At 38.9% G+C, this 26,573-nt stretch overlaps 2 protein-coding genes across 10 annotated transcripts in view; one reads left to right on the top strand and one right to left on the bottom strand.

The window, feature by feature from the left end:
• LOC115281176 (cytochrome c oxidase assembly factor 1 homolog) overlaps positions 1 to 19,556 on the top strand; it is a 28,563-nt gene extending 9,007 nt beyond the window's left edge. The window contains exons 6-8 of one of the 8 annotated variants that reach the window (XR_003904155.1): positions 933 to 2,350; positions 2,983 to 3,091; positions 6,986 to 7,461. The gene's annotated coding sequence lies outside the window, so the exon portion shown is untranslated. The other 7 variants (XR_003904156.1, XR_003904157.1, XR_003904150.1 and 4 more) reach the window with 7 other exon arrangements.
• Positions 7,223 to 26,573, bottom strand: part of STK17A (serine/threonine kinase 17a) — a 40,320-nt gene continuing 20,969 nt past the window's right edge. The window contains exons 3-8 of one of the 2 annotated variants that reach the window (XM_029926495.1): positions 25,490 to 25,634; positions 13,459 to 13,585; positions 9,846 to 9,894; positions 9,577 to 9,756; positions 8,711 to 8,826; positions 7,223 to 8,611 (exon numbers count right to left, since the gene is read on the bottom strand). In XM_029926495.1, coding sequence (XP_029782355.1) covers positions 8,502 to 8,611; positions 8,711 to 8,826; positions 9,577 to 9,756; positions 9,846 to 9,894; positions 13,459 to 13,585; positions 25,490 to 25,634 — 727 coding nt within the window. In that variant the 3' untranslated portion in view covers positions 7,223 to 8,501. Of the gene's footprint in view, positions 8,827 to 9,576; positions 9,757 to 9,845; positions 9,895 to 13,458; positions 13,586 to 25,489; positions 25,635 to 26,573 lie in introns of both variants that reach the window. The other variant, XM_029926488.1, reaches the window with a different exon arrangement.

Consider the following 26,573-nt stretch of genomic DNA (forward strand, 5'->3'; position numbering starts at 1 on the left):
CCCCTCTTTTCCTCCACTGTTAATAATCATTGGAGGGAAGCCTTTCAGAAAATATTGAGCTTAAATTCAATATAGAGCATGAGGCCTTTGATCATTGGAAGTTATTTCTGTTTGGAGTTTGTTTCTTTAAAAACATACTCTTTGGATAGATTTTGGATATAGAAATATTATAGAAATATGAGTCTCCCTGAGAGCACTTTTGCAGATAGTACAATCTGTACAGTCTTTTAAAGTACAGTAAGTCTTGGGTTTGCAAGTATAATGTGCTCTGGAAACATGCTTGTAATCCAAAGCACTCATGCATCAAAGTGAATTTCAAGAACCGTTGGCTGTTTTGATCATGTGACTTTTGCCATCACATACCACTCCTATTGCAAGACATCGCTCGTTTATCAAGTTATAATTTATTAGAAATATTTGGTCATCTTGCAGAACACTCACAGAACTTTTACTCACAATCGAAAGTTTTACTGCAGATGGTAGAACAGTGTACGTGTACTTTGCTTTTTTTTTTTTTTTTTTTTTTGAGAGAGAGACAGTGTGTGAGCAGGAGAGGGGCAGAGAGAGGGAGACACAGAATCGGAAGCAGGCTCCAGGCTCTGAGCTGTCAGCACAGAGCCTGACGCAGGGCTCCAACCCACAGATTGTGAGATCATGACCTAGGATGAAGTCACTTAACTGAGCCACCCAGGCGCCCTGTGCTCCTTTATTCTTGAACAGCTACATACTGTTTATTATATATGTGTCAGTTTACATATTGCTTCATGTCTGATTGTTCTCTTTTACTTCCTTTCAGTGTTTGTTTTTTCTTGATATTGCCAAATCATAGAAAGCCAGGGCCCAGATGGGCCATCTGTTCTGAAGTAAAAGCAAGTGACAGTTTTTGTTTGTGTAGAATTTGAATTAAGAGGCTTTTCTAACCCAACTTATAGGAAATAGTACTGTGTCATGAAAAGAGCCTTGATTTCTATTTGGAAATCACCATCTTGAGTACGTTTTCCAGGTAAGTTTACTTCCATTTACCTTCTTGGGCAATTGTGAACAGGCTGTGACTTGGCCATTGCAGTAGACAGACATTGTCTTTCACTGCTCTGAGTATAGCAGTGCCGTGTATTTGCAGCCCCCACTTCCTGTGTATTCAGTAATCGCTGTGACTCAGCCATTGACTCCCACTAACTACCTTGTAAACATTTTGGATAATGCACATTGTCATCAGAGGAAAAGGCAACTCTTGCCCACAAGCAGAATTTGAGCAAGTGCACCCTGTACACTCAGCTCAGGGATTAGAAAAGGGCTTCACTAGAATTGTAATAATTTTATAAAGACTGGAAGAGAGAGCACAGCCAACAAAGGGTGGTATGACTCCCACATCCTTTACGGGATGTGGCATGTTCACCCCTGCAAGTTGCCTACCAGCTGGCATGCTGAGTGGGTGGGGAGGGCCTGGGGAGTAACAGGGTATTAGGAACATTGTGCCCGAAGAGTTTAAGCACCGGTGCTAAAATGATGGCGAAGACTGAGATACAGATTAGGAGGAACCCAAGAGGCAGTCTGGAGGGAGCAGTCTTATGATGGGCCTTGAAATCTGAGATTTCAGACACAATAGGGAGTGGCCTACAGGAGGAAAGAGAACACCCAAAAAAAAATAATAAAAGGCCTCAGGAGAAATGTGAGCTATTCCCCAGAACTAAGATACCCATTTTGGTCAGGGGATAGTTTAGCTGAAGACACAGTAAAGGAAAGCCCTGGACAGGTTAAGTTGGCCACAGCACATGCCAGTGTTAGCATTTTGCATGCAGCTTGCGGCCATCACAGATTTGGACGTAAGCACAGGATTGCACAGTTAAGGGATGTTTAAGAGACTTTGATGAATATGTCCTGACAGGGCTGATTGGATTTTTCAAAAAATCACACATTTTACTGTCATTGATTCCATTTTTCTAGGATTGGCTTCCTCCTACCTCTCTTCCCTTCAACCACCCCCCCCTTCCCCGATTTAATAATATCTGATGAGACAAGGTTTTATAACTCCTGGTTTTGGTAAAGTTGCTAACAGTAAAGATGAAGAGGCTGAAATAAATTACATGTGTATGAAACAGCCAGAGCGTGACAATGTACCTCTGTCTGCCGGCACAGCGGAGAGGTCAAGGTAATGCTCAACAAGCAGCAGCACCGGGGTTTCCTGAACGCAAGCAGCCTTAGGCCACTTGACTGTTTGGTTTTCAGTGTGTATGAAAAATACGAAGAAATACCAAGCACCTGTCTTACAAGTGAGGCAATGTTTTTACCGCTGGTTGAGATGCTTGATGCTTGGCAAACGCCGTACACAGGAGGCCTGATGGCTGCGGAGGTCAGGGAGGAGGGGGGAGGATGATGGGAAAACCTCCAGGCCCCACCCACAGGATTTCTCTCCCCGCTTCGTAACCTATACATCTTCCAGGCTTGTCTTGTGGCCAACTTCCGAGTTGCTCACTTGAAAGTACATTCAGGAACATGTACAGAAAAACTGGCATTTTACAATCCAGGGTAGAAAAGTGGGGGATGAAAATATTAAAAACATGTCTCAGACATAGGTGTGTATCACATATCACATATGATATATTGTGCCTTTTATCATTAAATAATAAGCTTTTGAGACAAATTTTTTCCTCCACCACGTAACTGTAGTACTTAGTTTTTTTAAAAAAATTATTTTTTGATATCTGATCTTATTTGTTCCTCTTAGGCCCAGTCTCATTTTGACTAGACTCAGCTTCTCTCAGAGAAGACAGCTTCTGTCTCTAGGCAGTCTGTTCTGGTGCTTTTCTTTGGCCTCCTTCATTCTGTCAGCTATCAGTCTGGCATATTCTGCAGCCTCTTATTTTTTTTAGTGTGCTGCTTCTTCCAAGCAGTACACTGACGTTTGTGTTGGAGGTCACATGGAGGAACAGGACACTGAACCTTGGGTGCTTTGGTTCTAGGTTTCCTTCCTCCTTTGTTTAGGGGCTTTCTCACAGCAGACCGGCGGACATCATTTTCCTTCAAGAGGTTGTAAAGTTTGCGGATTCTGCTAGATCTTTCCGGCTCCAGGCAATGAGGCACCGTAGTATCAGTGAGTCCAGAAACATCCTTCTCCCTTTTTCTCACATTTGTGCCTTTCTTCTCCAGTCCTCCTTGCTCAGCAGTAGGCAGACACGGCTATGGGTGAGAACACCCTGCTTCACAGGAAGCCTTGGGGGTTGGCAAGCCTTTTCTGTAAAGGGCCTGATAGTAACTATTTTAGGCCATAAAATCTGTTGCAACTGCTCAACCCTGTAGCTTTAGTATGAAAGGAGCCACAGCCAAACATAAACGAATGGTCAGGCTGTGTTCCAATAAAATCTCATTTAACAAACAGGCGACAAGGACCATAGAATGCTAACCTCTGCACTAGCCTAAGCTCAGGTTATTCATTCTCCAGTAATTAAAAAGAAAATCCATCCAAAACCAAACCATACAAAAATAATTTTTAAAATTGAGTTATGGACAGGAGCTAAAATGGAGCCAAAAGGAAATTGAATAAACATAGGCAAATATAAATGAAGGGAAAGAAAGGAAACCAAAGTACAATCCACAGGTAAAAGCCCTTCCCTAGCAGTCAGGAAGGTAGACTCATTGTTATTTATTGTTATTGTTATTTATGTGTTATTTAAGTAAGTTCTAACATAGGTCTAAGCAGAAGTTAAAAATGACCACTGGAAGATTAAGTATCAAAAACACAAAGGGTATCCAAATCCATAGTATCAAACAACAAAATACAGACATAAAGGATGTGCAAGACCTCAATGTTAAAAAATATAAAGTAATGCTGAGAAAAACTAGAGTAACTTGTTCTGAGCGTTCTGCAAGACCAGCAGACATTTCTAATAAATTTTAACCTGATACAAGTGATGTGTTGCACTACAAGTGCATGATACCAAATGTCACATGATCACAACTGAGCCAATGGTTCTTGAAATTCTGATATATAAATGCTTTGGATTACAAGCATGTTTCCAGAACAAATCTGCTTGTAAACCATGGTTTTACTGTAAATGGAAACATATACTGTGTTTATAGACTGGAAGATTCTGTTAAAAGATCAAATGGATTAACAGATTTAATCTCAGTCAAAATCCCATGAGGCTTTTTTTTTTTTTTTTTTGGAGGGGGGGTAATTTTAGAAGAAACTGCCAAGCCAGCTCTAAAATTTATTGTTTCAAAGGGCCTAGAATCAACAGCAGTTTTAGAAGGAATTGGAAGTCCTATTTTACTTGACATCAAGACAAAATTCTGACAAAAGTATAAGCAAATAGATTAAAGGAACAAAAGAGCATCCAGAAGTAGATCCACAGAAATGAGCTTAGATAAGGATAGCACAACAATTCAATGGGTAAAGGAAAATCTCTGACAAATGGTGCTGGAATGGCTGAATATTCATATAGGAAACAAATATACTGGACTCCTGCCTAACAGCCTCCATCCCCACACACAAACAGTAGTTCAAAATGAATCACAGACCTAAATGTAAAAGCTAAAACTGTTAAGGTTAATAATAAAAGTATCTTCATGACTTTGGGGTAAGGACTTCTTAAAGAGGATACAGAAAGTATTAGCCATAAAGCAGAAACTGATAAACCTGACTTCATCGAAATGAAAACCACCATCTTCTGAAAAGTCATTGTTTAGAAAGTAGATAAGCCAGAGTGGGAAAAAATATTTACTATATAAATCTGACAAATGACTTGTATCTGGAATATATAAAGGACTATCACAACTCACTATTAAAAAGGAGAAAAAAGGACAAAAGAATGGCTCAACAAGCACAGGAAGTAGTGTTCCTCATTAGTCACCAGAAAAATGTAAATTAAGCCAGCGGGTGATACCACCACCCACCCACAAAGGTGGTTAAAATGAAGAAGATGGCCAACACTAGATCCTGGCAAGAAGGTGAAGCAGCCAGGACTCAGCTGTTGCTGACAGGAATGGAAAATGGTACAATCACTTGGGAAAACCGTTGGGCAGTTTTTTAAAAAAATTCAACAAGCATCTATCCTAGCATTCTACTCCTACTTAACTGGAGAGAAATGACAATGTGTCCACAAAAATTCCTGGACAAGAACATATAAAGCAGAGTAGCCAAAACCTGAAACAGCCGAGGGATCTGTGAACAGAGGTATGGACACATAAACGGTGGTATATTCTGAGTACAACACTGCAGTAGGAACAAACCACTGGGGCATCTGGGTGGCTGTTAGTTGAGTGTCTCTAGATTTCAGCTCAGGTCTTGATTTCGCGGTTCATGAGTTCGAGCCCCACACTGGGGAGCCCCACGCTCTGTACTGACAGGGCGGAGGCTACTTGGGATTCTCCCTCTGCCTCTGCCCCTCTCCTGCTCATGCTCTCCCTTTCTCAAAATAAGTAAACCAAAAAAAAAGAAAAGAGGAACTACTGATATAAACCCCAACATGGAGTCGTCTCAAAAACATGCTGAGGGAAAGCACCAGAGAGCAAGCACATGCCATGATTCCATCCATGTGAATCTGATAAGGCAAGCTGTAACAATAGAGTTAAGAACAGGGTTATATGGTACACACAGCAAACCTGATGCAGTCTAGTGTAGATTTAGATCTACACATTTTCTTATTTGCAAATTTTGTTTTAATCTAGTTTTTAAAAATTCTTCAACAAATTTGAGGTACTAGGTAGTAAATGACCTTGATCAATTTTGACTATTTTTAGTTTCATCAGTACAATTCAAATTCCTACAAGTGTGAGCTTAAAATGTATTTAGGATTAATTTGTTTATACCTTGAATAATGACCTTTCCCCGTGTATATAAAATGACCTATATTGATGCCATGGATCTCTCTTGCTTTAGGCCTCCATGAACTGAGCAGTATACGACCCGTTACATTACTAGGACTGTACTTCACTTCTTGTCTAACATTCTGAGTAACCTTTATGACTTTTTCTCTAGTAAATTTTCTTCCAAACTGAGGTCAGTTGTAAAAGTTTAAGAGTTATGGTATCTCTTTAACTACTGGACAGTGGCATTTTCTCTTTTCAGGCGAAAACAAAACAGCATGAAAACACAATTTCCCAATTGACTAAAACCACTTATACATCTTGCATATTTCACAAACTTCTCAAGCTAGAATATTAGTGATTATAATTAAAACTGGACTTAATGAATTCTATGAATAAATTCAGTAATACTACTTAGTTCTTTGTAAACTTGTTAATTTTTTCTTTTAAGAGCATTAGGTAAGTATAGAGTTGGTAAGTCATTAGGGGATTTTATTTGGCCCAATTTGGGAAGATTCTTCATGCTCTATCTGTATCATAAACCAAAAAATTCAGTACATCTTTACAAGTATAAGTACTTCTGAAAAAAAAAGCATCATACAACTCTAAATTCAGGGGTCAAAAGCAAGTAAGGATGTCAGCACACAGCAGTCAGCAAAGTGGCCACTAAAAGAAAAATACAGCAACTGTGTAAATATTTAAAATGGCTTGGAAAAGGTCTAAATGTTATCTGAATGATTCTGATTTTTAAAACTGGACATATCTATCAAAGTATAAAAATATGTCGTTCAATAGTGGGTATTCTCACCCCCTCCTATTTTTGTCAGAGGTATTTATAAATATTTTTGTAGTATTTTGTAATATTTTATTTTGAATTGTGTTTTACTTCTTCCCAGACTTACCTGAGGCATAACATAGTGACCATGTGTTTTCAGTGAAAACCCTGCCACTGTGGCAGAACTTCCTCTTCTTCCTTCTAGAGCTGGCTTAGAAACTGTATAAATCAAGCCAATTTAATGAGGAAATAGTGCAACCTGATGGCTGAAGCTGCCTAAGCTATCTCATCTGCTGGTGTAAGAACACCTATTAGGGCCCCTGCACCCTCCTGGCAGGGCTGGTTGTGACTACAGACCGTGGGGTCGATGTCTAACACTGAATTCTGCACACACTTTGAAAACAGGTGATGAGGTGCTGCCACTGTGTCAGGATGGGACACTGAGAACTCGTGCTGGGAAGAGAGCATCGTGTGACTCCCAAAGAGCAGCCTGTGAAGGGACTGATCTGAGTTGCTCAGAGTATTGGGCACAGTGCACAGCACAAGCCTGGCGTGTGTACACAGTAGGAGGGGCGGACTGACTGCACTCGTGAGCATCTCACAACTTGAGCCTAACGAGATAAATAAGGACACTACTCAGACTTTGTGTGAGAAAGAGATTTAGTTGCTTCAGGTTATACAGCGTACACTTTTACATTTCCATTGTTTTAAGTAAGAATGTACTATTCCCCATGGGGCCTACATACAATTAAAGTGTTCAATCCCAATAAGTTTAAATTCTACTGAGTATATTCTTATGTCTTTAGCGAACAAGGCTTCCTCCCTAATGACAAAGTATCCAACGTCAAATTTTTTATGAACAAAATAAAAGTTTATAAATATTTTGGCATTTTAGAACTTTTCCTAATACAATCTGAGGGCCAATAAACAATAGAAATAGAGGCTCCATGGCCAGGATGAATATGCTTTCACTCTTACTCCTCTCTGGAGGATTTTGTTAACAAACACAATACGATAGCGTCTTCTCACTGACCAAAGCAACCATCATGTTGATCAGATCACACTGACACTTTCAAATGACCAAAATTAGGTGACGAGCATGTGAGGTGGTGGCAGGGGCACAGACTCCTAAACTCAGGTAAGATGTGATGAAGGAAACTCGGCTGAAAAGCCAGTGCTGGTTTAATGTTACAAGATTACTTAACCTACCTTGACCTTAAAACCAGAATAACTGGAGGTGAAAAGTCAACACCACTCTTATTAGTGACGTTGAAGAGGAAAAAAAAAATTAGCAAGGGTTTTTCACTGATAGGTTATAAACATTAGGCAAAAGCAAAGACAAAAGAGGTCAAATCAAGTTGATATAAAGCAGTAATAAAATATAAAAATAAGACATTATCAAACTATTGTGGATGTTATTCTAGGTCTCAAAATTTGGAAGATGCCTAATTAAATCTTACTCCCCCCCCAAAAATCCAAAGTGAAAAAGTATCAATTTTAGTAAAGATATCAATACACATATGTAGATACAGATACATAAGAATAATGCAAATAGGTTTATAAAGATGTTAATTTGGCACTTTTACTTGGATTTTTAAAGAAAGTAAATACAGATTATCTTTGCATCACAAATTTTCATTCTGGAGAAACGAGATTTAGAAATAAAAGGTTCAGACATCTCCCTTCTTAAAAATAACATTGACACAGATAACTTTACCCGTTAAATCTCCTGGTTGGCAACTTTATAAATCTGTCTTGATATATCTAACTCCACAAGTTTGACAAAGCAATTTTAGGTTTTTTTTCTATCAGTGATACCTGGTTTGTCCACATTCAGTACATGAACCATTTGGCCAGAAGTCCATAAATAATATTAATGTTTTCAATGCAGAAATCTTAAAGTTCTAAAGGGAAGTATTGCTCAGTAGATAAAGTCTCCTGGAATTTCTTGTAGCAAAGGTTCCTCAAATTTAAATCGTTTGGAAATGGCCTTTTGCTCCATTTTCTCTTTTTCAGACTGTCTGCATTGTCCTAAAGTATATGAAGTAAATACAATTAACTCCTCTGTCACAACTGATCCCTCGGTTTCTGGTTTCTGAGTATCTGAACTAATTTCAGGCACAGAATCACCTTCTTGGAGTGCATTGGCTTCTTCTAATGTCCCTTTCACCTTGAAAGAAGGATCTTGAATACTGCTCTCTGTCAACCACGGATGTTTTAGACATTGCTCAGCTGTGGCTCGATGTCTATAAAAAGATACATATTTCACACTTAAATAGTTTAAAACTTCAATTATAAACTGGGTGGTTCAATCGGTAGAGCATAGGACTCTTGATCTCAAGGTTTTGAGTTCAAGCCTCATATTCTGTATAGAGATTACTTAAAAAAAAACTAAATGAGTAAATAAATCTATGAATCAATTTAATCAGAACATAAGGTAGATTTACTGTATTATATTTTGGGAAGTATGAAGAGTTAAGAATCTTACTGTGATTCCTGAATAAGACTAGAAGTTTTGGTGTTAGTGTGCAAATGCATTCCCACAATGAAAATATCTCTGAAAAGTCCTTTTGGAAGACCAAAAACAGGTAGACAATACCTGTTATACTGAGATGCAACTTACATTTTCTAGAAACTTTTTCTTTTTAATGTTTATTCATTTTTTGAGAGAAAGAGAACTAGTGGGAGAGGGGCAGAGAGAGAAGGAGACACAGAATCTGAGGCAGGCTCCAGGCTCTGAGCTGTCAGCACAGAGCCCGACACAGGGCTTGAATGCATGAACTGTGAGATGACGTGAGCCAAAGTTGGACACTTAACCAACTGAGCCACCCAGGCGCCCCGAAACATTCTCATTTTTGACACTTTTTCTTTCAACAGATGTAATAAGTTCAAGGTCTTATCTAACTTACTATCTACATTTTTGTGTTTCAGTTTAATCTTTTTTTCAGAGCAGATCACTCAAAAATTGACAAGGATCAATAATAACTAATACTTACTCAGGTTTCTTAACTAAAAGTGTCTTAATGAAGTCAACAGCAGACTCAGACACAATATCAAATTCTTCCTCAGAATAGCTTAAGTTCATCTGGGAGATGTTTAGGAATGTTTCTTGTTTATTATCACCTAAGAAAGGTGATACTCCCGTAAGCATGACATATGTTAATACTCCAATGCTCCTACGTCAGAATGAAAATGTAAGAAAAATTAGTGACCTATTCACTTCTTAAAACTAATTTTGATCAATTTTTTCATAAATAGCTCTTACCACATATCTGTTGCCATGCTGATAGGATCATAACTCAGAATTTCAGGAGCTAGCATCAGAAACAGAAGAAAACATTTAGCTATGTGAAAAAAATTCCTAATTTGCTTTTCAAGGTAACAAATTTTTAAATACTCATTAGAAACTCTAAGACACAACTCAAGATTTGGGCTAAAATGAAATAAATTAACATTATGTATATTGTATATATAATCTGAATTATTATAAAGTCTAACTAGATGTAATATTTTTCTCACCTGCACCCTCCATTGTTGGGTCCTAATATTTTTTTTAAGATATCTGAATGCATAAATACTGTAATAGAAACTGACAACTAATACCTTTCTCTTCCCATATCCTCTATAATCATAATCAAGCATTGTATCTAACAGATTTCTACTTTTAAATCTTTCTCAATGGATCCCTCTTTTTCACTACTACCACCCCCACCCTAGACCAGGGCACTTTCCCCTCCTGACTTCCCCACTCAATCCACATCACTGATCTATTCTCCATGCGGTAGCCAGAGTGAGCTGTACAGGTCTACCCACTGACAAAAAGTCAGCCAACAAGGTTAAAGAAAACAAACCCTGAGCATTCTCAGAGGACATGCATCACACACAAAGACAACAAAGTTGCCTCCATAGAGTTGTGAAAAACAAGTATGCCTTGATAATATTTAACTAAAATGCTGTCACACATAAAGCAACAGAAACATTCTCAAATGTTCAAAAACTTAGAGATTTATGAAAATCCTCCTTGAAAGGAAACGCCTACTTTACTGATACAATCTAGTCAACCAAAGGATGATTTTTTTTCAAAGTATGCAAATAGGAAGAAAAGACAGGCAATCAAGTACTGGATCCATTTAAAAACAGATCAAAGACTAAACAACTGTTGTAATTATGATTTTTAAAAAAAAAAGGGACTGAAGATGTTTTAGGAAAAGACAAAACACTCAAGTCATTCATTACTGGTTGGGGACAACCTCCCCCCCTCTGCCCCCCTGAATATGAGGAATGAAAGGTTGGGAGAAAATGTTAAGCAGGTTAAATTTCCTCAACTTCAACTTCTGAAATGGACCTGTGAAACCGAAGCTACAAGTATTTAAAAGTTTTACTTTATCAGTAAGACAATTTTTAATAATAGTTCAAATTCCAAAGTTTAAAAAGAAACTACTAGGAAATCTAAAATGAAATGCCTAGCATCCAAATTACTGGAGGGGGGAAAAAGTAAAATAAGAGACCATAGAGCAAAACATGGTGGGAAGACCATATGATTTTACTCATTTGAGGAATTTAAGAAAACAGATGAACATAGGGGAAGGGAAGGAAAAATAAAGTAAGATAAAAACAGGGAGGCAAAACTGGAAAGAGTCTCAACTACAGAGAACTGAGGGCTGTTGGAGGGGAGGTGAACAGGGAGGTCGGGGGGGTGGGCTAAAAGGCTGATGGGCATTAAGGAGGGCACTTGTGATGAGCACTGGGTGTTGTATGTAAGTGATGAATCACTAAATTCTACTCCTGAAACCACTATTATTAGTATGTTAACTAGAATATAAATAAAATCTTGAAACATTAAAAAGATGGTGGGAAGAAGGGGTAGGAAATAACTGGCTTCCTTTCCTGTGTTTATTATATAAGAGCTTGCTATAGCAAATCCAATAAGGCAGTATTATTATAGCTCCATGTTATGGACAGAGGCATGTGAGGTACAGAGATTTCAGGACTGAGGTCACATACACAGCCAGTAGGTAGCACACGGCTCCCAAGTATGTGATTCTGTGTAGAAAACAAGATGGGAGTCTTCTACTCATCTCTGAAAGTCCATAACAGAAAGGAAAGTTCCCTTTGTTTTCCTCTATTACATACTTTTGGATATTTTAGTTGTTTTGGATTGGCTTTAAATTACTTTCATAATAAAGATAGTTCTATTTTTTAGAGGGGGGGAAGCTCTCTTGGTAGAAAATTTAGAATTTATCAAAGAACAGAAAGCATAAAACAAAAAACTCATTCAGAGCAATAATTACTACAGGGTTCTCAACTAACAACACTTCATTCTAGTTTACAATGCTCTACACTGGCTGAAAAATCTGGGCTGCCTCTTTCCTAGATGGAAGCCCTGTTAAAGCCACTTTTTTTTTTTTTTTTTTAAAGCCACATTCTTAAACCTTACAGTGTGGTCATGACATTTACTGAAATAAGTATTCTAGCCACAAACAACACATCAACATTTTGAAGATTCTTCTGTGATATCATTTATTACCTAATTAAAGATCTGTTTCAAATTGTAGGACTTATTTTTTGTTTATGTTTATTTTTGGAAGAGCAGGGCAGAGAGTGTGAGCAGGGCAGAGAGGGGGGGACAGAGAGTCTGTCAGCACAGAGCCTCATGCAGGGCTTGAACTCACAAACTGTAAGATCATGACCTGAGCTGAAGCTAGACGCTTAACCAACTGAGCCACCCAGGCGCCTCTCAAATCGTAGGACGTATGTTAAAGTTTTATTTTTTTGTACTAGCATTGCCAAACAGCTTGGTTTTCCTCAACCCATTGTCCTCCCAGCCTCGTGTCCCCTGAATCGACTTTCCCCTGTAAACAAAGTCCTGCTGTCTTCCGCTCCTTTGAGGAGGACTCCTTTCACTGACTCCTCTGTGAAAGGAGGCCTGGGTCACCCCAGGCCCCCTAGAATGCAGCCTGTCTGCCCACCTGCCACCGTCAAGTAAATTTCTTCCCTGAGGCCCAGGCCCTGGGTGCTTGCTATCATCTGACACAAAAACCATCCTCCTTAACCCACCTGCCATCACCTCAGACAACTTCCACACTCGTGTCCATGACCCATAGCGTATCCATGCTTCCTGACCTACAGGTCTAAAGAGCTGCCCTTCCACAGCTACATCCAAGGCCTTAAAATTACAAAGAGCTGTTTAATCTCTGAAATTTTAAATTGATATTATAATCTCTGGTCACAACCTTTTGATTATTTCACTGCCTTGCTCTGCTTACAGATATCTTTTTTCTTTTTAATTCATTCAAACCACTAATTTTTTGCATCCTATTTTTCTTCCAGTTTATCAAAAAAAGTCATAATTTACTTATTTTTGTACCAAACCTAGAAGCCACAGTTCATCACTTCAGCTGCTCTCTTACTAGTATCTTCACAGTTTAATCTTTCTCCTTCTGCTAGAGGCTCTCAACCTTGCATCAATCCAACAAAATGCCCCATTTCACACATCTATGGAATTGCAGGGCTTGCGATTACTTTTAACAGTGTTTATTACAAACCTGAAGTTCTTTAAAGGCCCTCATTTGTTAAATATACTCTCATCTTCAGATAATCTGATATCCTACACTTTATGAAGAAAATACTCTTCTATTCCTTTTAGAAGTAATCCCTTCAAATTCTCTTAGCCTTTTGGGAAAGGGATCATCAGTTTGGTACCTAACTCTTTAAGTTTACCATTTTAAAATTTAATATAAAGGATGGAGTCTCTGATGGCAGAATTTCAACACAGCAGATGGCTGACCCCACTATTAATCATGCCACATGCGAGTTCCCTAGTGAAGAGGATGCCTGACCCCAAACACAGAACACAACCCAGTCTTAGGAATACTTACCCACATATTCAGGAGTACCCATAATTTCTCGGAGTTCTTCACTGTTCTTCATTATTCTTGAAAGACCAAAATCAACTATCTTGATGTCACCCAATGGAGATTCACTTGTCAGCAGAATATTCTGAGGCTAAAAAAATAACACCCCATTCTCCAAATTAATGAAACCATGACTGAACAGAAAGAGCAAGTAGTGCATAAAACACACATGTGAACTGTGAAACTGAGATTGACAAATTTAACAATAAGCAGTCATTCATTAAACAAATATTTTTACAACATTCTTACAATGTATACCGCAACAGGTCTTATATAATCTTTCTTTATACTGGTTCCTGCTCAGAACATAAACGTGCATCTACCTCTATTTTAAAAACAAGACCAAGCCACTTATAAAGTGACTCTGCGGGGTGCCTGGGTGGCTCAGTTGGTGACTTCGGCTCAGGTCATGATCTCATGGTTCGTGGGTTCAAGCCCCACATCAGGCTCTGTGCTGACAGCTCGGAGCCTGGAGCCTGCTTCAGATTCTGTGTCTCCCTCTCTCTGACCCCCCCCGCCCCCGATCACACACTCTGTTTCAAAAAAATTATTAAAATGTTAAAATGTAAAAAAAAAAAAAGTGTCTCTGCATTTCTCTCCAGCCAATGCACTTCCTGCTATTCCCTCACTTCTCAATGCAATGGATTCTGGATTTTGCCCTTTCCTAGATCTGTGATCTTATATGCCCTCTTGAATGTTTTCCTCCTCAATAGATCTCTCACCATTTTCTTAGGACTTTTCCCCCTTCTTTCCTTTTAAATATCCATGTTGCCCTAGATCTCTTGCCTGCTGGCCCTCTCTCTTTCAGCAATCTCATCTACTATCAATGCTTCAGCCACCACATACCTGCTGATGACCTCTACCTACCTCTACCCTAAGTCCCTTGCTGACTCATAGGTCCAATGAAAGTCGATCTTTTCATCTGACTGAAGTGAGCCTTACCTTCAACTCCCACTACTGAGTAAAGGCCATCAATTCAGTAAACACCTCAAGCAAGGGTTCTTCCTTCAATCCCACCAAACCCATGCCTCTCCTTCCATACTCACAGTCTCAGTGCCCAGGTCAGGTACTGGTGAATCATCCTAAAGTATTCAATCTCCTTCATTTTTAATCATGTCTCATGCCTTGTGAAGTCACTGGCATGCCAATGTTCCTTCTTAAATTGCAAAACCCCCACTGCTTAAATTTGGGTTTTCACAATTTCTTACCCAGACAACTACTCTCCTGCCTCTAGTTGCCCCCACCTTCAACCCATCCTTCACTGTACAATGATCTGACCATAATGTAAGTCTGATCATGGTGCCAGTGCTCGTCCTCACCAACTGACACTCTCTCAAATGGAATGTATTTGACCATCGGTGAGAGAGAGCCGGCCAACACCACAGAATTAATAGGGTTCAGATTCTCCGAGTCATTTTTTTTTTTTTACCCAAATGAAAATAACCTAAGATACTTTTACATAAAAAGTCAAATAGATATATTATGGATGAGAATATAAAATTCATTAGAATTTCTGAAATGGCACTAGAAAGAAAAGTTTGTGTTGCTTCAGACTCTACACTTACTATCTTCTGCCGTTAAGAATATTTCCAAAGATAAATTGAGAAGCACCAGTACTAATAAAGTATAAATACTTCACTGTAGCACCTCAAGTATTTTATGACCTAGATTCTGCTTACTCTTCAAGATTAACCTCCTGTCACAATTTTGTAGGCAACCTGTGTTCCAAATCCAACAAGCTGTAATCCCTAAACAAGATGTTCACTTTCATATCATGCTTTTTGCATTATGCATTGCCTTTGCTCAGGAAGCTCTCTCCCCAACTAATTTAGTTTCATCATTCACTTCATGTATGAAGTGGCTCTCAACAGACACTGATTCCTCAATAAAGCCTTCTCTGATGCCCCCTGTGGCCTTCCAGGGAAGGTTTGATGCCTGCCCTCTCTCTACTCCACAACATCTTGTACATAGCAAACTTATCTGTTTAGCTAACTGTATTTTTCTGTCCTCGCCATCACACTGTGGTTCTCCAGAGGTTTACAATGAATGTTAACACGTCCTTTCCTTCCATGCATATTCAACCACTCCGCTGAACTTGTGTCCCCATTCCTCTACCGCAAGTCACTAAAATCCAGTGACATATTTCCATGCTTTCTGGACCACCACCTTAGCAGTGCCTAGCACTGCTGCCACTCCTTTCTTGTTTATAAACTCCTTTTCTCTTGGCTTCCAGAACAAAACACTACCCTGGTCTTTCTAACTCTCTGGCTGCTGCTTCTGTCTCCTCTGTTGGTTCATCTTCCTTTAACTGGGTTCAAGGAACTTCCTTTAACTGGGTTCCTTTAACTGGGTTCAAGGAACTTCCTTTAACGTGGGTTTCTTCAACTTCCTTTAACGTGGGTTTCTTCAACATCCTTTAACGTGGGTTTCTCACGGCCTGATCTTGAGGCTCTTTGCTCTTTTTATTCCACACTCTCACCTTACACAAGGTATCTGCACCCCAGGCTTAATTGTCACCTATACATTAGGAGTCACAGATTTTTATCTCTGGCTCAGACCTCTTCAACCAACTGCTTACCTAATCTCTCTCCTTTGATGTCTCAAGGCTATCTCAAATTCAACATGCCCAGACCAGACTCCTATTTTCTCTCCCAAATCAGATTCCCTGTATGCCAGTGATAGTCACACCCCAGGGAATGCCACCTTTAACCAGCAGGGTAGAAGAAAACACTAAGAATCACCTTGGTCATTCCTCTCTCCCCACTTTCTCCTCATTTAGCTAACATGTCACCATATCCTATTGATTTTAAATCATAAATTTAAGCACTTCTAAACTTTGCTTATTTCTCTCCAACTAGAGAATGCTCATTTATGCTACCATCAATTTTTATTTAATTGCAACAGACTCCAAATGGTTTGCCCATACTTAGCCAGAAAGATCTTTTGCACTATATAAACCTGCTGTCACTCCCTTGCCTAAACCTTTCAGTAGCTTCCCATTGCTCTTAACTTCTAAATGTGTTATAAAATGTTATAAAACCCCTGCTAGTTTGAGCTCCTGCCTAGCTCTCCAGCCCCATCATAAACCCGTTCCCTTTGGCCCAGGGACAGCGAGTCTCAATGGACACTGTTCAGTCTCTCCTACTTGTCATGATCTCTCTCACAAAAGTATCTTTGTATACTTTTTCCCTGTTCTTCTTTGTCTGGTGTCAACTTGCTGAGAAGACCCAGGATGGCAGTGAAGCAGATTCTAACAATGTTCAACAGTGAAGAGCTGCAATATGAAAAAGGAATTTGAGGTCTAGATGGTCCCTTTCTTTTAAAAGGGGCTCAATGTTGACCCAACCATCCATCCTGCCCTTCTCAGAAAATCCTTGTAGATTATTCAAAGTCTGGATTCAAAAACAGAGGATGGGGAGAAATCTACAGCTCCATGAGCCACAGTACTGGTCGCCGTGATAGCACCAGGATCCGTGCCAACACATAGGAGGTGCATATTATTTGCTGTTTGAATGAAAGGAAAAAACATGACTAAAAAAAATTTTTTTTGAAGGGTGTCTATTTTGTGTCAGGAATGGAGGCACTATAAATACGAGTAATAACAAGTCCCTACTGACAGAGAGAGTGCTGTGAGAAGAGAAAACAGAAGCACCTATATCAGGCTTGACTAACTCTGCTGTGCATGTTAAGTGCTATCACAGACAAAATGTTCAGGCAATAAATAAATAAGGGGAAATTCAGCGTTGGAGAACTACACAGTAGGTAAGTGAGCAGACCCTGAAGGAGAAAAAGGATTTTGTCCTTTATTAAAAAAAACATTTATGGACTGCCTACTGGAAAATAACAGAAAATAAGACATGAGTTCCCTGTTCTTTTGGAGGCTTACACTCTAATGGAGACAAACAAGTATGAATAAATACTACCACCTCACGTAGTTTTAAGCACCATGGAGAACTCAGAGTAGGGTAATGGATGACAGTGTCTGCTGGGTGTGTCTGTGGGCATATGCATATTATATTCATAGGGAAGGTTTCTCTGAGAAGACAGTATTTGGGGAGAAAGCAATGCTAAGAAGGAGCAGTCACGGCAGAATACTTTGTGGGTGAGGTAGACAGGGAGCATTCCAGGGAGAGGAAAGACCCTGCCCAAGGCAAAGAGCAGCTCCTGTGGAGGGACTGCAAACTGAAGAACAGCACAAAGGTGCAAGGGACAAGTGTGGTGGCAGCCACAAAGAGGGTGGAAGGATAAGAATCAGGGCTTTCTTAGCCATTCTGGAAGAACTGGCAGAAGGCAGACCACAGGGGACAGCAAGAGGACATTCCAAAAAAAGAAAAGGTCACATGCCAAAGTATACAGGTGAGCCAATACATAGCATGACACATGGAAAGTATTGTCAAATACAAGAATGTCTCTGAAGAATGTGCCTTTATCCTATTTTTAAAGTCTTGAAAGGGAGAGAGTGAGTGAGGGAGATATGAAGAAGCATGGAATGTAAAAACACGGAAGAAACTTCGCTCATTACAGTGGCAAAATCCACAGTCCATTGTGACTGTTGCTCTGTAGGAGCAAGAAAAATAAGGTGCTTATTCACTGACTAATACAGTCAAGTCAGCAAGAGAGGACAATTAGTTCAATTTTGCTTCTCACACCCAGAATCTGAGGTACCTGCAGAACCACCCAGGACAGTTGGAAATTCAGTCTGGAGAGAATATAAGGCTGAGGATACTGCTTTGGAAGGCAAGGGCACAGAAGCAAGACTAAAACCATGGAAGTATGTAAGAGGAAGAGAATAGGGCAAGAAGAGAAGTGGCCAAGATGAGTTCTCACTGATAACCACATCTAACAAGAGGCCAGGAGAGTGATGAAATAGCTGTCTGAGAGGGAGGCTAAGAACACAGGCATCGTGGTGAAAGACAGGAAGGAGGATCATCAAAAGGGACGAGGGGAAGAATGAGGACCAAGAAAAAGTCATTGAATATAGCAAATAAAGTCTGAAAGACTTTTGCAGAAATAATTTTTAGTAAAACCATGGGAGAAAAAGCTAGATTACAAGAGGTTGAAAAAGAAATTGAAAGACTAGGTGATCTTTATGTGACAGGCCATTCTGGCTTAATTATCTGTGGATATTCTCTAAACCAGTGCTGTCCTGTGGAAAGGTAATGCAAGTCACAGAACCTAATTTAACATTTTCTAGTGGCCATATTATAAAAAGTAACATGAGACAGGTGAAATTAATATTCTTTTAATTCAGTATGTCTAAGATATCCCTTCAACATGTAATATATAAAACTGAGATATTTACTTTACTTTTTTTCCATACTAAGTCCTTGAAATCTGGTGTGGAGTTCACAGTCTGAACACATTTCAGCTCTTAAGTGCTCAACAGCCACAAATAGTAGTGGTACTTGACTGAACACTGCGGCTATCAACACTTTTAATAAAAAAGGAATCTAAATGATATCCCAATAAATGTTCAGTAATTCTTAATATCTCTTGCATAATGTCCATATTATCACTATGCAATCACAAAATGTAGTTCACTTTGAAAACATATTCATAAAAATAGACTTCAACAGTGAAAATAAAACCATACCATAGCTCAGTGTAATCTGTAATTTTGTACAAAAACCTGTTTTTTTTAACCTCTGAAAGTTTATGGCTACAGTAAAAACCTAAAACTGAAAAAAAAAAAAAGACAAAATCAAACTGTTGTCTCTACAGAAGCTTGGACTATAGAGGAATGCTAACAGGTAAAGTACCCCTGCCCTGCCCCACACAAAAGGAGTGAAAATGCTCAGCCGATCAGTGATATAACCAATCTCTCTCTTCAATGATAAACAACAAGAGGTTTTGGTAATATATATAAACAAACTTCATTATAAAGGGGCATTCTCCTTGTTAATCAGCTTCTAGTAATTTCTTCAAGGAAAAAACTAGGATTATGAGTCCCAAGACTTCTCAAGGTAATTTTAGTTTTTTTTTTTTTTAATAATTTTTTAATGTTTTATTTATTCTTAATACAGAGAGAGACAGATCATGAGAGGAGGTGGGGCAGAGAGAGAAGGAGACACAGAATTGGAAGCAGGCTCCAGGCTCTGAGCTAGCTGTCAGCACAGAGCCTGACGCGGGGCTTGAACCCACGAACGTCAGATCTGACCTGAGCCGAAGGTGGAGGTTTAACCGACTGAGCCACCCAGGTGCCCCAAGGTAATTTTAGTTTTATTACATTAATGAATTATAGTAAAATAAAATGTCATTATTCAGGCATATTAGAGAAGTTTGGTTCTGTTACACGTATTCATCATTGAACATGTTTTACCCTTCCCAGTACATACAAAATGCCAAAAGAAATATTGCTAAGTGGAAATCTTCACTGTATTTTAAGGTCCATTTTATGATTAATAAAATATGCACATTCTGTGAATATTCTTAAATATCATTTGTTCCCTTAGAAATAGCTTACATGTTTTCCCCTTATGCTTGTTTATACTTTACATTCCTTGGGATATGCTTTCTTTAGTAATCATGGAAAAGCTAGATGAGTGTGGTGGTAATAAATTCGCAATTAGTGTGATCAAATTTGAAATCTAGGCCCAGTCACATGCATCCTTCATCTACCAATGTGAGAGACCTTAAACAGTTGACAGAGAAGTTACTAGGCAACTCATCTCATAAAATCAGAACTCTTTCATGAACTTTCAGTTAATGTTTATTACGTAGTTTCTATCAATTGTGCCCTATCTGACCACAGATACATTTTAAAAATAGACCTTACTCCTCTAAATAAAAAAGAAGTACAATTACAGGACTATAATCTGTCAGTCTTTGATGGCAAAATATACCCACTACTAGTAAGTGCAATATAAGGGCTAAAAATAGAGACGTGTCTCAGCGTTCCTTTCTAGGGAATCCAATTCATGATAAAGAAGCTGTGGCTCATGATACCTAATTCTATTTAAGATGCATGAATCCCAGGAGGTAAGAAAGAAAATGACATGGTTAATGGAGAGGCAATGAAGGGGGGAGGGGGAACAAACACACAAAACTGTCCTCAAACAGACAAAGGCAGTAGGGAGGTCTTTGTAAAATCCTATTTCTCTGTGGGGGAATCCATTAATTTATCTTGGTTTCTTCATCTTTGTATATAATCCATTTAACATTTACTGAACAATCACCCCTGGATAAGATCATTGTTAAGTTGAGTCTAACTTGCTTATTAATTAGCCTTAAGGGGCTATGGATAAAATTTTAAGCAACATTTTTATGAGGCAATGAGAATTCAAGTTAATTGACTTTTTATTTATTAAAACCCAGGTTATAGTACAGAAATAGGTTAATATTACTGTCTGAATGAATCAGTTTGGGGGACTGTTTGAAACCGTAACATTTACTTGAACTTTTTTAAACTGCCAGTGAGTGACTAACTTAAATCTCAAAAGGGAAAGCTCTGGCTTCGAGTTCCTGGTCTGCTCCTGAGCTTCTCATCATATACACCCAATAGGGTGGACGAACTAACGACCGTTAGCTATGCTAACATGCATCCATGCATAACGATGCTATGCTATACCTAGCACAGAACTGCTGAAGATCGAACCAACAGAAGACCATTCAAACACAAGGAGCACTGGGTTTTAAGACTAGATTTCTTTGTGTTCTTTTTGGTCAAGTCCTTCCTCTGACTGAAGTAAAAGCAGGCCACTATGCCAATGACTAATTCACTAACTGGTATTATTTTGAAGCTTTTAGTTTTATTCTGATTTTGGTAGTTGTTGTTTCTCAGATTTGTCAGTCCTGCCATAATTTACATGAAATGAATGGGCTTTCCCCTAATCACAATCTAGTGTCTTTTCTATTTTTGTCATCCTAGAAACACTCCAAAATTTGCATCTGCTACCCCTCAAAGCATTTGCCATATTCAATTTAAGATATTTGGCTGAGAGTCTTCAGTGAATAGCTTTTTGGCAAACTGCCTATTTGGGCTCTGACCTGAAGCCAAGTAGCACATTTCCCATTGTGTCAATTATCTCTTTTATAGGAGCAACTATAATAGTCATTCTAACTTCTAACTACTACTTGTCTCTGGGACAAGAATTTCCCATTTTAACCATAATGGAGAACAAATACTCTGCTAACTCAAAGCTACCCTATAGGTGGGGATTACCAATTTTCATAGAATTAAAACTATTTTTCTCTCTAATTCACAGAATTAAAACTTCAGAAAACATATTTAGCTTTGTAGTTTTCAAGCTCTTACAGAGACTCAGTCAACATTTTAAGCATAAATTGTCATTGGGCAGATAGCTGTTAAAAGGTGTAGGACAGGGTGCCTGGATGGCTCAGTTGGTTAAGCGTCTGGCTTCAGCTCAGGTCATGATCTCAGGGTTTGTGGGTTTGAGCCTCGTGTCGGGCTCTATGCTGACAGCTCAGAGCCCGGGGCCTGCTTCAGATTCTGTGTCTCCTTCTCCCTCTGACCTTCCTCTGCTCACACTGTCTCTCAAAAATAAAAAACAAAAACAAAAAAATTTAAAAGGTGTAGGACAGTAGACCCTCTGACTAGACTCACAGAGGTCACAGAAAGTCAACTGGAGATGACCTTTTTGGGAGAAATCATTCCTATCTGCATTCCTGCCACACCAACCCCATCCCCAACCTTCCCCTTTCAGCAGTTCACTTAGAGACAAATCTGACTGCACACGTGAAGACTGTGAGCACAGAAAAGAAAGGCTGAGAACCTATTGGGCCACCCTGTCTTCTAGTTCCTCTAGGCCTAGGAAACACAGTGTCCAGCTTCCAACGTCAAAGCCTCTATTAAATCCAGAAAGAATTCTACACTAAGTGTACTGGGGAGAAAGGAATAGGATTTATACTGAGTGTATTGGGGAGAAAGGGATATAATTTCCTTGCGTAAATACACAGGTAAACCTGGTATTCAAGAACTTAATTTTCACCTTTGGCTGCTTTCAAGTAACATCAAAGATCTATGACACATAGTGTTGGCAACTGGACTTGCTACTTAATTAGTTCCTGAATAATAGTCATAGGTTGAGCTGTCATAAGTTGAAGGCATATTGCCCATAGATGCAATGTTATTTAACTTGGAGTTCATTCCTAGAAGTCCTTTTTATATCATAGAACTAGCAAAACATAAAAAATGTGACTTAACAAAGTAAAAACATGTGTGAAACCAAACATGAAAACAAGCATAGCACAAACATTACTTTTGGGAATTCTTCTGCATGGCTGAGACTACCTGAGGCTTCTTACAGTTTGAGTCCACTGAAGTCTAGACTGCAGAGACCATGTCTTTCCAGTGAGTGTTTCCAAGGGAAGCACAGGTGGATATTTCTTACAGCAAGGAGCCCCGATTTTCTAAGCATATGACAGACTAAAGGGAAAAAAAAACAAAAAAAAACAAAGCCCCAGTTCCCTCACCCTTGGTATGAGGGTTTTAGCCAGATGATCAATAAGGCCGCTTCAGCTTTACTACCTTGGAACCTTATGAGGATACATACTTGTCCACACTACTTTCAAAAAGTGCCACTCTACCATAGTCTACAGTGTTATAATCACGCATTTTAGCCTCTGAACTAAAAAAAATCTGCTTACAGAATGAATTTAAATTGCATTCTTCAGAAAAGAACAAGAAAGTTTCAAAATTGTTTTCTTTCCTCTATATTTTTCTGAAGGAAACTGCTATTTGAAGGAATTATCTATTACCCTTACACCTTATTTCATATGGAATTTTATCAAGTTTACTTTAGATGTCAACCTCCAGAGTACACACTGTTCACTCTTCCTTGAGAGTGTTCCTTCACACAGTAAAGATTAGACACAGTTATTTATACAGTATTCAATCATGTGTCACAGTGTGCCTTACAGCAAGAGTTCTCAAAATGGTACCTGGACCCACAGTATCAGCATTACATGGCCCTTCCCTAAATCCGAAACTCTGGAATTGGGGCCTACCAATTTGCTTTAATAAGCCTTTCCTGGTGATCCTGATCCCTGTCAAAGTTGGACAACCCCCTCCACACAGGTCTACCTTCCGCTAGGGGACAAACTACAGCAGAGGTCAAGAAGGACTGGGAGAGGATGAGGAGTGAATGAGGCTGCACAAGTCCAAGATAGGAAAGCCTCTTTTGGGTCCAGGGGTTTAGCCTCCTCAGGTTACGTTCTTTCCTAACCTGAACTCCTCTGGCTAATAAGGAACTGAAGCCACCAGTGTACTCCTTGAGGAATGTTTCATTTCCCTGGAGCTACACCTGGACTTCATGTGGAATCAACCATCAACAGGGATATTAGACTTTTCTGCCCCAGATGCCTGAAGGAATATGCTAAGGACACTTGTAGTGGACATTCAGTCTGTCTCCTGAGCACCCACCTACTCTCTATTCTTTCTGAAACAGAACTGGTCTGAGAATGTATCCATTCCCCACTCAGTCCAAATAAAACTTGGAATGGGAGGAGAAATTTAACCCTCCTGGGTTGGAGCAAATGACACTGGTAATGCTGGCCTGGCCAGTCAAAACCCGGTACTCCCTCCCTCCCCCTGACATACTTATTAGTTCTAGACTGATCTAAGTTGGTTTGATGAGAGAATCTCAGAACTTCTGAAAGAACTAATAGAACTTGGCTCCTTCTTGCTGAATCTCTGGAGAACTGGAAGGCAAAAATGACAGCATCTAACTTACTACCATCTTACCGCCATTTGAGAAGGCAGAGCTGGAGACTGAAGAAAAACCAACTATGTACTTGCAATATGTGAATTAATGAATAGTGCCATTCCTTAAGTTAGAATTGTCCCTGGACTTTTTAACTAATAAAATTTCGGGGCACCTGGGTGGCTAAGTTGGTTAAGTGTCCGGCTTCGGCTCAGGTCAAGATCTTATGGTTCGTGGGTTTGAGTCCTGCATCAGGCTCTGTGCTGACAGCTAGCTGAACCTGGAGCCTGCTTCGGATTCTGTATCTCCCTCTCTGACCCTCCCCTGCTTGCACGGTCTCTGTCTCTCAAAAATAAATAAAAAACATTAAAAAAAAATTTTTAAACAAACTAATAAAATTTCCTTTTTTGCTTCCCCTACTTTTGGCTGGCATTTTGATCACTTGAAAGCATTATAACTGCCCTTTGTGTACTCTTTCCTCCCTCTTCCTTCTTTGATCATTTTAAACTAGAAATCTACCTACCTCTGGGGTGCCTGTGGGTGGCTCAGTCAGTTGAGCATCTGACTTTGGCTGGGGTCATGATCTCATAGTTCGTGAGTTTGAGTCCCACATCGGGCTCTGTGCTGACAGCGCAGAGCCTGGAACCTGCTTCGGATTCTGTGTCTCCCTCCCCCTCTCTGCTCCTCCCTAGCTCACACTCTGTCTTTCTCTCTCTCAAAAATAAACAAACATTAAAGAAAAAAAATCTACCCACCTCTAATCTCTTTAGTTCTCTCTTTACTGCTGCCTAATTTTCTACAACACGGGTTTTCAGATATTCCTAAAAAGTCATCTACCTCTTCATGACATTTGAAACCCCTGGAATCTGGCCTTTCCTCAACTGTCAGTATCTCCTACTTCATCTCTCAATTCCAGTGACACTATTCCACTCATATTTGCCCAACAAGTATTCCTAACTCTTGTGAGTTAATTTTATCCTCTATTTTCTACATTTTTCTGTATTTTCTCTATCTAAATCCTAAGTTTTTTTTTGAAAAGTCTGGTTTAAACTCTGTCTCTTGCCAGGAAGAGTTCAACTACTCCACCAATATCCTGTAAGGTCTGTTTTTTGAGCAACATATTATTGTTTATCTTTTATGTATGCAGACATCCATTACCTCCTTAATATAACAAATTGGCTAAAGGATAAGAACAGACACAACCTTTATATCCTTAGTACCTAATAAAATATACAAACTTGACAAATGTTTTAATAAATCACTGTTAAAAATATTTTACATCTAGAGTGTCATTCTCTAGCAATCTCAAAATTGTAAAGTAATTTAGATCTTACCTTCAAATCAAGATGTACTACATCATGAGCATGCAAAAAGCGAACACCTTCCAATATCTGCCTCACGAGTCTTTGAACATCTTTTTCTTTGAAGGCGTCTTCTCTGTCTGCAACACACTGGTCAAAGATTTCACCCCCAGCCGCACTAGAGAAGGGAAGAAGCACACTTTAATTATAAAGTAAAAGGACTCATTAAAAAGATACAGCCTTTTTGTTCTTAGTATTTTACATATTAAGTATCTTTATTTAGGTAAAGTATAATTTCAGTATATGTCCCTATATCCATTTTTCTTTTTAAATAAAAATGTGAAGCCTCTAATATTAGTTTAGATTAAGAACTTCAAAAATTAAACTTTAACAGTAAAATACATAAACACACTTTCAAGTGAAAATTTCTCTAGAATTTTTGTTTAAAGAACACATATATCAATAAGCATTTTGCATTTTCTTTCATTATCTACTCAAAGTCATGCCTACTGCACCTCTAAACATTTCATTAAATCCAATGATACAGCAAACACTCCCAAAATAAACTTAGATTGTATTGCAGTTTCACTTAACAGTATATAAAATGCTGTGTTGTGGCAGGTATCAACTATCCATTAGATACTGAACCAATTTTTCTTAAGCACTACTCACTGCTTGCTTTTCTTGAAGCTAGATCATTCTGAAAATTTCCTGTTAGACCTATGAGTACGAACAGATTTATGATGTGGTTTCATCTTAGCTTGGGCAAACCATGCAGTATTTAATACATAGTAGCAGAATATTTACTATTGAAGCTTGAAAAGATGTGAGTTCTTTGTGTGCAATTTTTCATTTATGCATGTGAGAGGGTTGTCTTTTTTTTAATGTTTTTACATTGTAGTACTTGTTTTGCTTGTTGGTGGTGTTTGCTTATTTAATACATTCCGTCAAGGACAGAAATTACATGCTGGTTTTATTTTTGTTTTTTGTTTTTTTGGGTTTTTTTCCCCCTAGGAAGTGTGTCTTGGGTTTTTCCCCTATTATTTTTGTTACTTTTTTTTTCCTCTTCTTTTTTTGGTGGTGGAGGTGGTTATGTTTAAATGAAGTTGCTTTTACA

Source organism: Suricata suricatta, chromosome 2, assembly GCF_006229205.1.
Source record: "Suricata suricatta isolate VVHF042 chromosome 2, meerkat_22Aug2017_6uvM2_HiC, whole genome shotgun sequence".
In the NCBI taxonomy this organism is placed as follows: Eukaryota; Metazoa; Chordata; class Mammalia; order Carnivora; family Herpestidae; genus Suricata; species Suricata suricatta.